At 39.4% G+C, this 15,438-nt stretch overlaps 1 protein-coding gene across 3 annotated transcripts; it reads right to left on the bottom strand.

Annotated features, from left to right (window-relative positions):
• Nucleotides 1–1,669: 1,669 nt before the first annotated feature.
• SFR1 (SWI5 dependent homologous recombination repair protein 1) lies at nucleotides 1,670–5,928 on the bottom strand. 3 transcript variants are annotated; one of them, XM_015456649.3, is made up of 4 exons: nucleotides 5,777–5,928; nucleotides 4,989–5,110; nucleotides 3,971–4,381; nucleotides 1,670–2,547 (listed from the first exon to the last, which is right to left on the bottom strand). In XM_015456649.3, the coding sequence occupies exons 2-4, from the start codon at nucleotides 5,082–5,084 to the stop codon at nucleotides 2,356–2,358; spliced, it is 699 nt and encodes a 232-aa protein (XP_015312135.3). In that variant the 5' UTR covers nucleotides 5,085–5,110; nucleotides 5,777–5,928; the 3' UTR covers nucleotides 1,670–2,355. The 3 variants fall into 3 exon arrangements, with proteins under 3 accessions (XP_015312135.3, XP_005566422.3, XP_005566421.3); XM_005566365.4 differs by having other exon boundaries at nucleotides 5,862–5,928; XM_005566364.5 differs by lacking the exon at nucleotides 5,777–5,928 and adding an exon at nucleotides 5,282–5,446.
• Nucleotides 5,929–15,438: the final 9,510 nt, after the last annotated feature.

Here is a 15,438-nt window from a genome sequence, read left to right as displayed (position 1 = left end):
GGGCTTCAAGTCTTGGCTCTGCTACTTGAGTTTTAAATAACCACCTAATTTTGAAATAACCATCTTAAATTTCTTCTTTAAAACTGGAACTAGTTTTCTAGTTTTTTTAAATTAAAAACAAGTGTTATGTTGTATTAGCCCTCATTTTTATAAATAAAGCTATGGTAGTCAGTGGTTTTTAATAAATGCATCACATTAAATTCAACAGAGCAGCTGCTGTGCTGTTGGAACCTCAGCACCCAGTCAATGCTTGGAAATCCCCATTACCACACCCCTAAGCTTTCCCAGAATCAGTCTCACTGATGCTGTGTTTCCCACAAGTCGATATATATGGGTGGCTCCAGGTGATGTGCCTGTCAGCAGTGGGCAGCTGCAGCCTCTGAGATCTGGAGAGGTACCATAATGACCTACCAAAATGCCAGCACCACCACAAGGGGCAATTTCCTCTGCCACGTTTAAGCCCCTGGTTGGCAGCAAGCAGTGATAAGAGGCTGGCTGGTAAGCACTAGAACAGTACAAGTCCACAGGGGTGCCCATCTAGGAATCCCAGTGCCAGAGGAGGCTCAGATAAGGTCTGGGCCAGTCTCCAGATTCACAAAGGCCAGCGGCACAGGAATTTGTATATGTGGGCAGGGGAAGAGTTTACTGGCATGGCACCAACAATTAGAATGGACACAAAAGCAGGGTCTGGCGTCTCCTGCTATGCCAAACATTCAACACTGGTTAGATTATGGGGAGGGACTGGGCTGAAAGTGGGATGTACTTGAGGGGGGTTCAGAGGAGTGCTAAACTAGTAGGGAATGGCTTTTGAAAAAGCTAAGTAAAGCTGTTTTAACACTTAAAAGGACCCAAAAGCAGAAATCCAGAAAGCCCTTAAGAATGACTAGCAACTAAAACCAGGAAGCCACTGATCCACAAAATTCTATCACCTCTGCCTTTCTCCGTAAGCACACTCACTGCCCTTAAGCATGTCAGCTCTGCTCCTTCCAGGTGTATATACAACAGCTGCAGTCACAAAAAGAGATGGGCTTTCTTTTCCTGAGCTAAATTCCAAATTTTCAGGGACTGGCCCAGCTTGGGTCCTATCTCCATACATGGCCAAAATGATAGGTACAATTGTATAACTTGGCAGCAGAAACCCAACCCCTGTGGAGGTGGGTTTATAAACAAAATAAACAATCTAAATTTAATCTATTTCACAGATGAAGCTAGAAAAGCAAACAAATGTAAAGAACCTTATATACCATGATACCTTGATGTGGGCGGGAGATAAGGAAATGTAGTTTTATAACAAATAGATGGTTTAGCCAGGCGCAGTGGCTCACGCCTGTAATCCCAGTACTTCGGGAGGCCGAGGCGGGTGGATCACCCGTGGTCAGGAGTTCAAGACCAGCCTAACCAACACGGGGAAACCCCGTCTCTACTAAAAATACAAAATTAGCCAGGGTGGTGGCACATGCCTGTAATCCCAGCTACTCGGGAGGCTGAGGCATGAGAATCGCTTGAACCCCAGAGGTGGAGGTTGCAGTGAGCTGAGATTGTGCCATTGCACTGTAGCCTGGGTAACAGGAGCAAAACTCTGTCTCAAAAAAAAAAAAAAGAACAAATAGATGGTTGTTTCACTAAATCATGAGTATGAGAAACAAATTTGAAGAGACAGGGAAGAATATAGTTTTGGACATATGAGTTTAATTACCTGCTAAATTATCAGATGGAAATATGTGGTAAATGGATGGAAACAAGGTGCATAAACTTAGGAGGCAGAAATTTTTAAACTTTAGGTTTAGACATTTACCAGAGTGGACAATTTTTAACATTTAAAATAAAACTTTTTGCCACAAAAAACAAATGTATTAAAACTAGTTTCCAGAACTGCCCAAATGACATTTTAAACATGATTTAAATGTCAAGTTTTCTTTGGCAAGTCTATCCAAAATACTAATTTTCCTTTTAGAAGTTAGTTTATAATTTATATATTAGAGTGCCCTTAATTGATGTTCATCAGGATACATTCCTCTGAGCCCTAATGGTTTTGGGAAGCCTAGGCGGGTGGATCACCTGAGGCCAGAGTTCGAGACCAGCCTGGCCAACATGGTGAAACCCAGTCTCTACTAAAAATGCAAAAATTAGCCCGGCGTGGTAGCAGGTGCCTGTAATCTCAGCTACTCGGGAGGCTGAGGCAGGAGAACTGCTAGAACCTGGGAGGTGGAGGTTGCAGTGAGTTGAGATCACGCCATCGCACTCCAGCCTGGGTGACAAGAGCGAGATTCAGTCTCCAAAAAAAAAAAAAAAGTGTCTAAATATCTTTTAATTAAGTTGTCATTCTCAAAGATATTCTGGAGCAAAAATCAGGAATTAAACATCTATAAATTCTTCTTCACTTCTGTTATAGTGCAGCAATTTATCATCTAACCCATAGTGGTCTATCAATTGAGTAAGGCTCAGTTTCTTGTTCTCTTCAGACACAGCTGACTGCAACTCATAAAGCAACAGCTGGCTACAACTTCTCCACTTCTTTATTAACAACTGTAACTGAGACAGATCATTCTGAAACAGAAAAAAAAAAAAAAAACCATGTATGTATGTCAATAACTAGTCATGCTAGTTCAACTTAATTAAAGTTGTTAAATTAGTGGATGTGCAGGTTTAAAGGCTAACATACACTGGGATGAATGGGACTTCTATCTAGGAAAAAGTAGGATGGTCATATGTAGAATGGTTACAATGTCATTCAACTTGAGTTCAATGGCTATTTTGTTGGCTCACGCTCTGGACCATCCTTATGATAAGGGAAAAATCAAATCATTAAATTGGGCCAAAACTATGTCAAGAAGCAGTAATACAGGGAAAAATCTACTCTATTACAACTGTACCTTTTTAAAAATGACACTATACTGTACTTTGCACTAAATTTTGCTATGAACCTAAAACTGCTCTTTAAAATTACAAAATTCTAGTTAAAAATATTTTTTTAGGCTAGGCATGGTGGCTCACACCTGTGATCCCAGTACTTTGGAAGGCCAAGGTGGGAAGACTGCTTGAGCCTAGGAGTTCAAGACTAGACTGTGCAAAATAACAAGACTATCTCTACAAAAAAATAATTTAAAAAAATTAGCCAGGTGTGATGGCACATGCCTGTAGTCCCAGTTACTAGGGAGGCTGAGGTGGGAGGATCACTTGAGCCCAGGAGTTCAAGGCTGCAATAAGTTAGGACTGTACCACTGTACTCCAGGCTGGGTAACAGAGACCATGTCTCTAAAAAGAGAATGAATAAATAAAATACACTTTTTACTCCTAAATTTTAAAATACATTCAATACTCCTAAATTTTATTTTTAAAAAACCCTAAAATTTCACGAGAACAAATGAGATATGCTATCTCATCATTTATTCCACATAGTTGGGGGAAAATGAGCTATTGCATATATATGAATTTTCCAGGTAATAAAGGTTATCTCCTTCCATGTACTCAAGTTCTATTTAATTCAACCTATATGAGTTGAAATCTAAAATCTAATATATATTTGTTTTTTTCTCAAATAATATGGCTGAATCACATTAATTATTTGGGGGAGACACAAGATCATAAATAAAATACCTTTTATTGTACTCTACAGCCCATTTTTAGTTTTACTAATTGACTGTCAGCTTTCACTTCTGTTCCCGTCGTACTTGCATCTAACATTTAATACTTCTAATATTGCTGTGGGCTAGAAACTAGAGAGAAAAGTTTAACTGCATATTAAATAAGAGCTGAGATTCTTAAAAAGTTTTACCTGGTGTTTAAGGGCCTTTTCTACTCTAAATCTGGAGTTGAATTAAAGTTGTTGGAAGCCAGGTTTCTGAATATTTGGCTTATTGCTTATTATGATAAAAAAACAAACACACACCTTATTTTCTATTTTTGAAATTACTTTCCTGCAATTTATGTAAAAATAAAAATGATACAATGGTCCCGAAATTCTTCTCACCTTTGATCTATACATTTTGACTAGTTTTAGCCTCCGAAGAAGGTCTTCTTTCTCCTGAACCTGCTTCACCAATTTGGCTTTTTCATCGTTTAATCTTTGTTTAGGAAGATTCTCATTCATGAACTCATTTTGGAGAGCACTGCATGATCCAGAATGAAGTGACTGAGATTCACAGACACTGAGATTCTTCAAAGTATTTTTCAAATTTGTATTTTCTTCAAATTCACTATCTATGTGTTTAAAACTTTCTTGAAATTCCAAACAGTTTTCCTCTGTGGAAGATGCTGGTTTGTCTGAAAAGGTCTGATCATTTTCTTCACTCTCTACTTTAAGACGTTTCACCACATTGTAACAGGAATTAAATGAAGATCTTGTTTTCCTTAATCTTTCTCTAAGTGTTGCACTCATAGGCTATAAAGAGCATAAAACATTAAAAATGTGAATCAAGAAAAACATTCTTGATGTCAATAAATCACCAGAAATAAAGGCCTTACATTTCTGTGCTAGACACCACTAGATGGCTTTCTGTCTCCACATCTAAAGAAGGCATCACAAAATGTCTTTAATTTCTGGAAGCTCCATTTGTTCTATTTCCTTTTTACTTCAGCAAGATCAACACCTTTCTAAAAGTGTTGAAAGGTTTATCCCAGTAATCAAGGAACATTTGTTCAGTAACAAGCACATGCCTGACGGTACTCCAGGTGCTTCAGAATTACAGAGTAAGGAAAAGACCTAGACCCTGCCACTAAAGACCTTCACAATATTGCACAGATTCTAACTTTCTCCATTAATCTGAAACTAACTGAAATGAATTGATTCAAGAGGAAAATATGGAAAGGGGCTGGTGGGTGTCATATATGTGACCTTAGAAGAAAAACATAAAATTGTTTAATAAAATGTCTACTTATTTATGCTACACATTATGTTAATTAACAACCTTCAGTAGAATTTAAACCACCACTGCCACAATACTTAGAAACACACAATGGATCCACTGGAAGGACAAAGATTTTCATACTTGTTTTCGTGAACTATTTGTACAGGGAGATGATGGATTCGCAGAGGCCTGAGGAGTGCTAGGTAAAACCACAGCTGAGTCTGACGAACTTTCCATCTTGAAAGTGAAATCTTGGTTTTTCTCTAAAAAAGAAAAATTATTAAATGAGAATCAAATTAGCCACACCTCTCCATAGTCGATTTTTATCAAAGAATATATTTTATTGGTGTACAAAGCATCCACAAGTAAGCCAGATATTTCTTCTAATTTCACTTTGTAATTCATTATTGCTCTTTTTGCAGTTTTCCATTTACCTTCCCACAAAGGGACCACTAAGATTTTCATGACACATCAACCAGCTAGTATCTCATAGTCACAACTCTCCTTGTTTTCTTTTCATCCACCAAAATATATTCAAATTCTGCCTTGGAAGAAGGGAATAACAGCTTTAATCAGGAATTCTTTATGATGACAGCTTCATAATTCAAGAAAATATAGCCGAAACTTTGACTCAAAAACAATAGGACCTGAATGTCACCCATCCTGAACTCTACAAGCTGTGACTAGAACCCGTTACCCTGCCGGCCCGAGGCATAAGAAACACAGCGGAGATGCATTTGCGCCCTTTTAGTTTAAGCAGCGAATAGGCACTGAAAAGGAGAGAGGACTGAAATTGCTTTCTCCGACAAAGGCATCAACTTTTGAGAGGCAAACCAGGGGCGGGAGTAGTCCCCTCCTTCCCCCCATTGCAAAAAGCCCACTAGATCCCCGAAGACCCCATGCATGAGGTGAGGTTGAGTTCCCCAGACCCGGAAAAGGAGCTCAACTCGACTCCACAGCACACTCCCGGGGAAGCCCAGGTCTCAGGTAACCCCCTTCCCCTCAGCTGAGTACCTCCCTCCGCCATTCCCAGCGAGAGCAAAAAGCGCGCGCAGCTGCGGCCGTAAATCGATCCTGTGGCAGGGGCGGGGCCGTGCGGCTGGCGTAGAAGACGCGCAATTGGCCAGACTGACTAACGCGCGAGACGCCGCTTCACTCAGCGACTCAGAGCGGCGGGACTGCGCGCGCGCCTCCGCCAGCCGGCGGTTGGGGCGGGGCTTGGCCACACGATAGGCGGCCTAAACGCGTGATTGGCAGAATTAACCGGTGCGCGCGGCTCTCCCTGCCCAGCGCCCGAGGGCAGCGGGAGTGTGCGCGCGCGGCTGTGGTCCGCAGCAGGTCTTCGGGGCGGGGGAAGCTGAGCTTTGGAACGAGCAGCCGATCCTGAGGGGGGCGCGCTTCCGTTCGCGGCTTCTCTTGTCTTATTTTCAACCGCCTTCCCTTCAGGCTTCCTTGTTTTTGTGCGTCTGTGAAGTGCGCCTGAAAGTGCCTCCCCCTGCCCCCGCCAGCCCGCGGCCTCCATTCTCTGGCTCCAGTCAGTCTCCTCTCCCCGCTCGTCACAGAAAAGGCTTTCCTCAGATGTGGCGCGGCCAGAAGCCGCACGGCTGGCTGCATGTTAGATTTATAGCTTGTGGACTCCCCAGAGGCAGAGACCACGAGAACAGCGTTGGGTTCCAGCCTGTTGAGAATGAAACATGTTAGAAATCTATCCGAGAGTCCTGGCACTTTAGCTGAGCTCATCGCTAGCTTTTTTGGCTGCCGCAAACTCGGCGGTCCCGTCGCTAGGTTTGTTTTTTTTTTTTGGTAAACAACTGTTTCTGTACCTCAGTATTCAGGCTTCTTAGCGTGACCTCAAATCTTTTACTCAAATCTGAGGGAAAATGTAGCCCAAGGAAGTTTGTTGTGGCGCAACACAGGAAACAGAACAATCATTACATGAGATTGTGTCGGTGCAAAATTCAGATGTTTGAGACCGATAGGGCCTTTGCCGGCCACCGGGCAGCAGCATCCCCAGTCGAGAAAATCCACCCCCCCCGACCCCCCGACCCCCACGCTTCCAGTGTGGCGAGGTTCTGTTGCTACGCGACGACAAAGTTAGCTACACTGGGTGGAGCACTGGGTTTAGGGAAAGAGTTGTGTAACTTCTGAGTCGCGTGGAAGTTGGGAATTTCCAGGGGCTAGTGTTTTCAGTCCTCTTATTGAATGGCCGTTTTAAACATTGATATCGTCTCTTTACTATTAATAACATCTGACAGTAATGGCTTAGAAGTGGCCAGAAGGGAGTTACCTGAGCCTTAAGCAGTCAGGTATAATAATTACAGAACCTGAGGACTACTTAAGGGAATGATTAGGGGCACAGACGTTAGAGTCAAATTGTCTAGGTTCAAATCCTGGCACCCTACTTTATGTTGTGCCTCAGTTTCTTCATCTCTTAATATGGGATTGGAGAATTAAATGAGAACTGGTAAGAGGCAGCTAGAACAGAGCTAGGTATCTAGGAAGCAGTAGTTATTTTATATATTCAAGTGTATTCACCATTCCCTAACTGATTTAAAGGAATGTATCACCTTCACTTACCTTTCACCCCTTGATTTAGCTCCCATTCCCCGAAAAAGCACATATATTTTTAAAAGATGCTGTTATCTGTAAGATCCCACACAATGTAAACTATAAATAGCAGAAAATGCAGAGCTTCACATATGATTAGTAATACATATTTCACTCCTAAAATTTTTTTAAATTACATAAGTTAACCCCAAGGAATTTACAAAGTGGAAGACAGAACTCATGATTTTGTGATAAAGGTGTTACTCATCTCACCAAGCTGCAGGTCTCAGTCTGTACATTTATTTCTCCCTTTACTCATTCATTGGCATCAGTTAATCTCAAAGAAAAAGCATAATGATTTGTCCTGACAGTAGAAGCACAATGCAGACTCTGCATATTCTTTATACCTCCTGGCATAAGGGGGAGTTGTTTTTATGACTGGCTAAAATCAGCTGCTCCCAAATCCTTTTACCTTTACAACCTAAGCTTAGAGCTGTGTTTTTCCTGGCTGCAGAAAGGAAAACAACATCTTGCCTTGCAAATGTTCTGACTTGCTTATTATGTGAACTGGTATCTTAAAATGGAATTATCTGGCCAGATTTTCAAAGAACTTCAGAACAAATACTCAGAAAAACCTGTATTTCAGAAATGTGCATTTGTTGACCTACCTCTCTGGCTTTCATGCATTGTTAGAACTGAATTATCTCCCTATACATAAGTTTGTATTTTACTTAATCTTTTCACGTCACAAATTGGAAACCCAGTTTCCTCGGTTTCATGTCAGAGATCTGGAATATAGCCCCTATACTTTTAATTGTACCTTTAGATAATGCATATCATACATTTCAGTGTCTTTAGTGACTTGAAATCTATTAGCCTGTGAAGACTTTGGTGTTTCTGACACAGGACATTGTATGTTTCCTATGAAACTTTTCAGGAAGGAAAAAATACTGGCCCAGTGAGCCAGGAAGTAAAGACTCCTTACCCTACCACAGAGAACAATTTAAGCAATAGAATCCAGTAATAATAGTAATTAATATCAACTCAAGTCAGGCTTTCCATGTATTTTAAAATTTCTTCAGTCCCCAAGGCTACTGTTGGCTACTTTGTTACTCATCAGGGAGTGGTAAAATGCTTCGTTCTTGTCTGTAATTATTGGTGGGATGATGATGTAGACCTAAAATCTTTATGAGGTTTTTTTTTTTAATTTTTTTTGTTCTTATTCTTGTCTAACGGCCAGAAAAGAATAGTAAATAGCCTCTCTTTCTCTGTCTCTCTCTACCTACACACAAACGCACAAACACACGTACTTTTTAGCCACAATTAAAATGTTCATGTTAATTTTTAAATTCTCAGCTTTAGTATTATTTTGTAAATCTTAACAATAGTCTCAAGGTAACCTAAATTATATTCCCATAGACTTTTCTGTATTGACAACATTTTCTGTGTGATGTGGACATAACTAGTATCCATAGGTTTTTTTAAAGAAACAAAGACATAGGCCGGGCGCAGTGGCTCGTGCCTGTAATCCCGGCACTTTGGGAGGTCAAGGTGGACTGATCACAAGGTCAGAGACCAGCCTGGCCAATATAGTGAAATCCTGTCTCTACTAAAAATACAAAAATTAGCCAGGCCTGATGGTGGGTGCCTGTAGTCCCAGCTACTTGGGAGACTGAGGCAGGAAAATTGCTTGAACCTAGGAGGCAGAGATTGCGGTGATCTGAGATCGTGCCGCTACACTCCAGCCTGGGCGACAGAGACTCCTTAAAAAAAAGAAAGAAAGAAAGATAAAAATACACACTTCTGAAACTAGGATTAACATCCACTTGGGTGAGGAATTGTGTAAAATCCACATGATTCAGTTGATTTATAATGTCCATTAGGACAAATTAAACAAACTAAATTTAATACAAATTTATAACACCGGAAAATCTGCCAAATTCTCTTAGCTGACTTTCAACACTTCTTATGACAGTTGTACATAAGTTGAAAATACCCTTCAAAAACTCTTCTCTGGGTTTCTCTTGCCATGAATTCAAGTCACATCTTTTAGACCCATCCATGGTAAAGTGATATTTTAGTGCTCTGTAATTTCATAAATTTCCCTTTGAGAATAGTTGACAAATATTTCTATTTTTTTCTCTATTACCTAGAAGATCTCGTATGGAATTACATAATGTGTAATGCCTGCACTTGTAGAGACTTTGTTACCAAACATCGATCTTTATGATTTAACTATTTCATATTCTTTAGCCAAGATATTCAAGAGTGGGTTTTATTTTAACTTCAAGATGAAAGGGCCATTGACATAGCTGTTAGGCATGCCACAGCAATTGCCTCACTGAGTAGGATGGTTACTTAGATAAGGAGAGGATCAGTATTATTAGCACAATGAAACCTTTCCATCACCAGGCAGCTAGAAAATGTATCTAATAACTAATATTCAGGACAATGTACTACACAAGAACCTAAAAAGCTCTCTTCATCTGAATTTCCTGTCCTTTTATTCTCTCAGATCTGGCATTTTGTCAGATCCATCAGAGACTAGAGAGGCAATAGTGTCTGTGATTCACTGCTATTACTGGGTGTGTTCCCTTGGAGAAGAATAGAGTGATTCAGGTTAGATTAGTAATGGTGAGGGAGAAGGTAGGGCCAAGTGGGTGGAGGGGGAGGGATAGTGGCATAGGAGTTAGATTCTTAAAAGGTAATGGGAATAAAAGTACTGCTCAGGGCCACATTCTTCTCATATTCTTTTTAAAATGTCACTCCTGCATTTATTTGGAGAAAAAAAAGGCATTAGGTGTCAGCAAATCCTTAAGCAAGAGAACATGTCTTTTAATCATCTTTAACCACCTTGAAGTTTGAGGAAACAACCCCCAAGATAATTTCACAGAATTGAATTCTGTTTAAAGTGCCGACAAACAAGTCAACTCAGTTTTCTACCCTTGCCTCTCATTCCTGTTTCAGTCTTGAGGGTATGAAAGGTTTCTTCTTGGTGGTATTTTTTAGATCGGGGCAAGGGTGTCTAAGGGTACCAGGAAAATAAGGAATTAAGAGACCATATTCTAGGATACCGTTGATCTTCGTGCTTCTGCTCTTCCACCTCTTGGCAAACTTAGATGATAAGTATAGTAGTAGAAAAAATCTGTGAATTTAGCCTAACCAGAAATTTTCTGGCTCACATCAGGAGCTGACAGCTAGACTGAAATTTAATCCTTTTCCCACCACTCTACCAATCAGGAGAAAACACTAAGTCTCCACTCCCAAAGGTGAGGTAACATTACATTAATGCCATCAACCTTTAGGAGCAGCATCAAACCCGCTGAATGCAGAGCCTCTGACCAGGATGTCTGAAACCCCAGTGAGGACCAGGTGGAGAGGCATGATCAAAGATCGGGGAGGTGACTTGAGCAAAGGCACCTCTTCATGGATCCTCTCCCTTCCACCTTCAAGATTGTGTCAAGTGCTCATGTCCCCCATACTGTGTCTAAATTATACCACTTGTGAGTGACAGCAACATCACTCAGCTCTCCACCTCCATGACACATCTGTGGCTACCAACAAATAATGTATAAAGTTTAATGATGATGCTGGTGATCCTCAATTGGCAAGTGATATTATTACTTTTTGATACTAAAAATGTCTTTCTTACAGGTAGGATCTTGGAAAAGAAGTATAGAATAAAAAATCATTCACTCTGACATAGTCCTCTAAGATTTCACCCAGCTATTTAGACTTTATTAGCACAAGATTAAGACAGATAATACTTTTCCTTCAACAATGTAAACCTTTAATTCAAACCTTTCCAAACTGTCCCACCCCACAAAGTTTCCCCTTATGTTCCACTCTGGTTGTTATATCATCTATCAAGCACATTATATAAGCATTTTTCACTTGATTTAAGTACCTACCTTTGAGTCAGCTTGTCCTCTTCTTACAGCAACTTTCAAACCTCTCTTTTATTATTATTATTTTAATCAAGAGAAAGGTGATTTAAACAATTGTTTTCCAACACTCCCTACTACATGGGAATGATGGCTTAATACATCTCCATTTTACTGTTTACTCCCTTTCTTCTGCTCTGATATGACATGATCTACACCCTTCTATGAATGCTGGATATTGAAAACACACCTCTATGTTGCTGAAGGTCTGGTGTGAAGGGAATTCATACTAAGCACAGGAATAACACTCACCAGCAAAGATGGTCTTTAGCATGGTTAGGCTTTTGGAGACCTGTCATTTGGCAAACAGCATCCCATGATACCAAAGAATACAGGTTTGGGTTTTAGAGCCCAGGCAACTAATCACGTCCACATTTGTTAAGCAAATTCCTATGAAACTATAAATTATAAGGTACTCATAGATTAAAAAAAAAAAAAAAAAAGCAAGCATTACTACAGGTTGGCATTGTCTGAAATGCTTTCCTAGTCTAATTCTGGAGCATTAAAATAGAGATTTCAAACCTGCATGTACAAGTTTAGGATTTTTGTAAAGCTGCCAAATCTTTAATGTAACAATAATTAGCATAAAGCTTGTGCAATTAAGTTGCCCTGAAAAGAATGAGTTTGAATCTTTTGCAAGATGTCTTTTTTAAAAAAAGCATTTTACCAGTATGTATTATTTTCACTCAGAGCTGTTTCCCACAGGTTTTGAAGAGATGTAAAGCTGACTGTGTTTTATTTCAATAATTGTCTGCAAGGATAGCAGTTTATTTTCAGTCGCTAGTTTTTGGAGTGAGTCAATCAACCACATTTGCCCACCAATATCTCTATGAATACTTTTCATTTTTATAGTTGAGAAGAATCAGTTTTATTGTTCCCCTCAATCTAGATAAAATTCCTTCATGCTCAGAATGGGATTAAGTCCCCAAATCAAATGTGAGAAAGAGAAATTCAGACATATCAAACAGTAGATGCAGTAAGCCAGTACCTATAGTGACTTGATTTTGATGGGTGAAAAATAGCATGTTATCACAGGTTTGAACCACTACAGGTAAGAATTACATGGACTAATGAGAACACTTACGAAGCTGAAATTAAACATTTGCATACTAAATAGCAGTTCTCAAGGCAAGTCTTAGAAATCCCTCACCTTCCAATCAGTAACTGCTCAAACTGAGATTACAGGAAGCTTTCTTGGACTACTACATTCATAACTGAAGTCAGTTGTCATGAGTGTTCAAATATTTTCTGCCAAGAATTATGCAGGAGGAGAGGGAAGAATTGAGGTAGGGCAGTAGGGGAGGAAGGGAGGGAAGGGAGCTGTATTTACTACATGTTTCTTGCCCTTAAGCAGAACAAAAACTAGTGCTCCAAAATGATGTTTTTCATAACAAATTACTGATTACTAGGCTTGTTTACTCCATACTAAAGTTATTCTGCAGATTTGACCTGTGTTTTGAGGCCTAAGCATCAGCTCAAACATCAAGAATCCTGGGCACACTTAATTTGGGCTAAATTCTGACAAAGTCATGACTTCTTTCTTAATGAGAAATATATTCTTCATGTTCTTAAGGCCTTTTGATACATTTGAATTAAAAGGATTATGGAAGTTCAAGATTTTGTGTTTAATAAACGTATAAGCATGCATTACAGATACATGTGTACTTTCTTAGCACTGGTGGAATATTATAATGATCAGGGTTAAACTTGATTATACCTTGTAACTTAGATAAGCCATTTTACAGTAGGTGAAATTTGAATGGGTAAAGCCATAAAGCCACAGAGCTTACTTATTTGGGTTTTTTTTTTTTTTGGTTCTTTTTTGTTTTTCATTCCAAATCTTGTCTTTTTTGAGTTTTGTTGCTATATAGAGTCAATTGGGGATGAAATGGGCTGTGGTCACAAACTGTGAAGGTAAGATTGCTTATATCTGTACTAAACATGAGATAATCATGGGTTGTCAGTTTAAATTGAGGAAAATGGGGAAATCTTTGGAATTTTTGTTTGAATACAAGTTTTAGTGAATAAAAATGACACTCATTGATGTTTACAACATTTTTCTCTGATTCATTCATTCTCTTGGAAATATGGCTGCAGCAAGGGATAGGCCTGAGTCAGAGCATCTGAGTCATTTACTGACCCTGTCACTAACAACTAACGAGCTGTATTGACTTTGGGGGTTTCAATTCAGTTTCCTCATCTATAAATTGTGAAGAGAAAAGTTATCTTTCCCTGTCTCTGAGTTAGTTCCTACAATTCCAGGTGGGGTCATTTTGGAACACCTGAAATTACCACTTCCCACCAGATTGTTAAATGAAGTTACGGGTAAAAATTCTCTATAAAAATAACCATTATGATAATATGATAGAAGATGTATTAGGTCCTGTAGATGGAAAAGTAAATATATTCTTTAGGAGTTTACAAGTGGACACCAGTATTTATCACATTGATTAAACCAGAGCCAGCTCTGGGAAAAACTAGCACCCAGAGGTGTTTTTTTGGTTTTTTGTTCCAGTGACCTTTCTTTCCTCTTCGCAGGCCTCCCACATTATCCTAATCCAACCCTTTCAAGCCCAGGGTTTTGGGCTAACTCTCATCAACCACCTCTTGCCATTGCAGGGCATACTCCAAGTTATTTTACTTACTTGTACTGTCATCTTCCAGAACTCATGCCCCTATCTTTATTAATATTGGATGCATAGAGTTGGTGCTCAATAAATGTTTTGAATGGATGAATTTCAGAATGAATGGAATAATTATGTAATCAGTAATTCAGAAAGTGAGCATCCCAAACAAAGTAAGAAGAGGAAGTGATGCTGTAGCAGTCTCCAGAGAAGAATATTTTTGATGCAACTGATACCTTGTGGAACAGCTTCTCTAAGGGGAAAACTGTTCCTCAAATCTAATATAAACCTTTCAGCTGTATGTTTTCTAATTATTTCTTATCATTGTTTTGTATTATTCTGTCACTGGACCAAGGAAGATTACTTTTATCAGAGTAGAAACATACACGAAACATGTGATTCCTTTCCAGATGATGATATTGGCCGTCTTTGAAAGTGGTGACTTTTGTTCACAACGGAATGGGTTTTAACAGCTTTGTCTTTTCTCCCTCTTACCCAAATCTTCTGTGAGAAGTAGTATAATTTTTAGTCTATGTAGCCAGGAAATAGAGTGAAAGTAAATCAAGTTTGTGGAAACCAACCATAACTTCAGCTTAAGGAAAAAAGTCAGATACTATAGCAGGAAGTAGATATATGTTGGGTGGTATACAAAGAATACTGACTTTTATTCCACGGTGTATACATGTATCAAAATATCACATGGTACCCCGTAAATATATATAATTATTGTCAATTAAAATAAAATGAAAGTTTAAAAATGAATCCTGATTTTATTAATTCTGCAAACTGTGCTGTATACCTGTAGTACAACTTCTGAAAAAGGTAGAGAAATGTGCATCCTTTCAGGGATAACATAACAAGGTAAATAAGTTTAATTTTTTTATCTGAAAAGTTGAGGTTACTATTTGATTTGCTTCATTTCTCCACTTTATTTGCCTGAATATGTCCTGTCTTTCACTCCTCTTCAACATCACTGCTGCTGTTTGAGCTCAGGTCTGGCCTGCCTGCCTACAATAGTTTCCTGACTGGTTTTCTGACTTCTAGATTTTTCTTCCACTTTTCCTATACCATCCCATTTCCCATGCCCATCAATTCTCTACATTGCTGCTAGAATGATCTTTTTAAAGATATTAAAATCTTCCAATGACTGTCAATTCTCTTTAGGATAAATCCAAACTCCCTACCAAATCACTCATACATATCTTTCCAGCTTCATCTTGTGCCACTCCCTGTCACCCACCCTGCACACCAGCTTTGCTGAATTATGTACTTAAAATTCCCAGAATGGATAAAGCTCCTCTCCTTATCATCTTGCTACTTCCTTCTGCCTGGAAGACACAGGCATGTGTATGCATGTGCACGTGTGTATGCGTGCATGCACACACACACGCTTTCATCACCTGGCTAATGTCTACTCCCATCTCAAGATTAGGATCTTGTGTCAAAATCCCCACTCCCTCTCACTTGCTTCCCAGT

This window comes from Macaca fascicularis, chromosome 9 (genome assembly GCF_037993035.2).
Source record: "Macaca fascicularis isolate 582-1 chromosome 9, T2T-MFA8v1.1".
Lineage (NCBI taxonomy): Eukaryota > Metazoa > Chordata > Mammalia > Primates > Cercopithecidae > Macaca > Macaca fascicularis.
The sequence above is the reverse complement of the archived record's forward strand: the minus strand, read 5'-3'. Positions and strand labels throughout refer to the sequence as shown.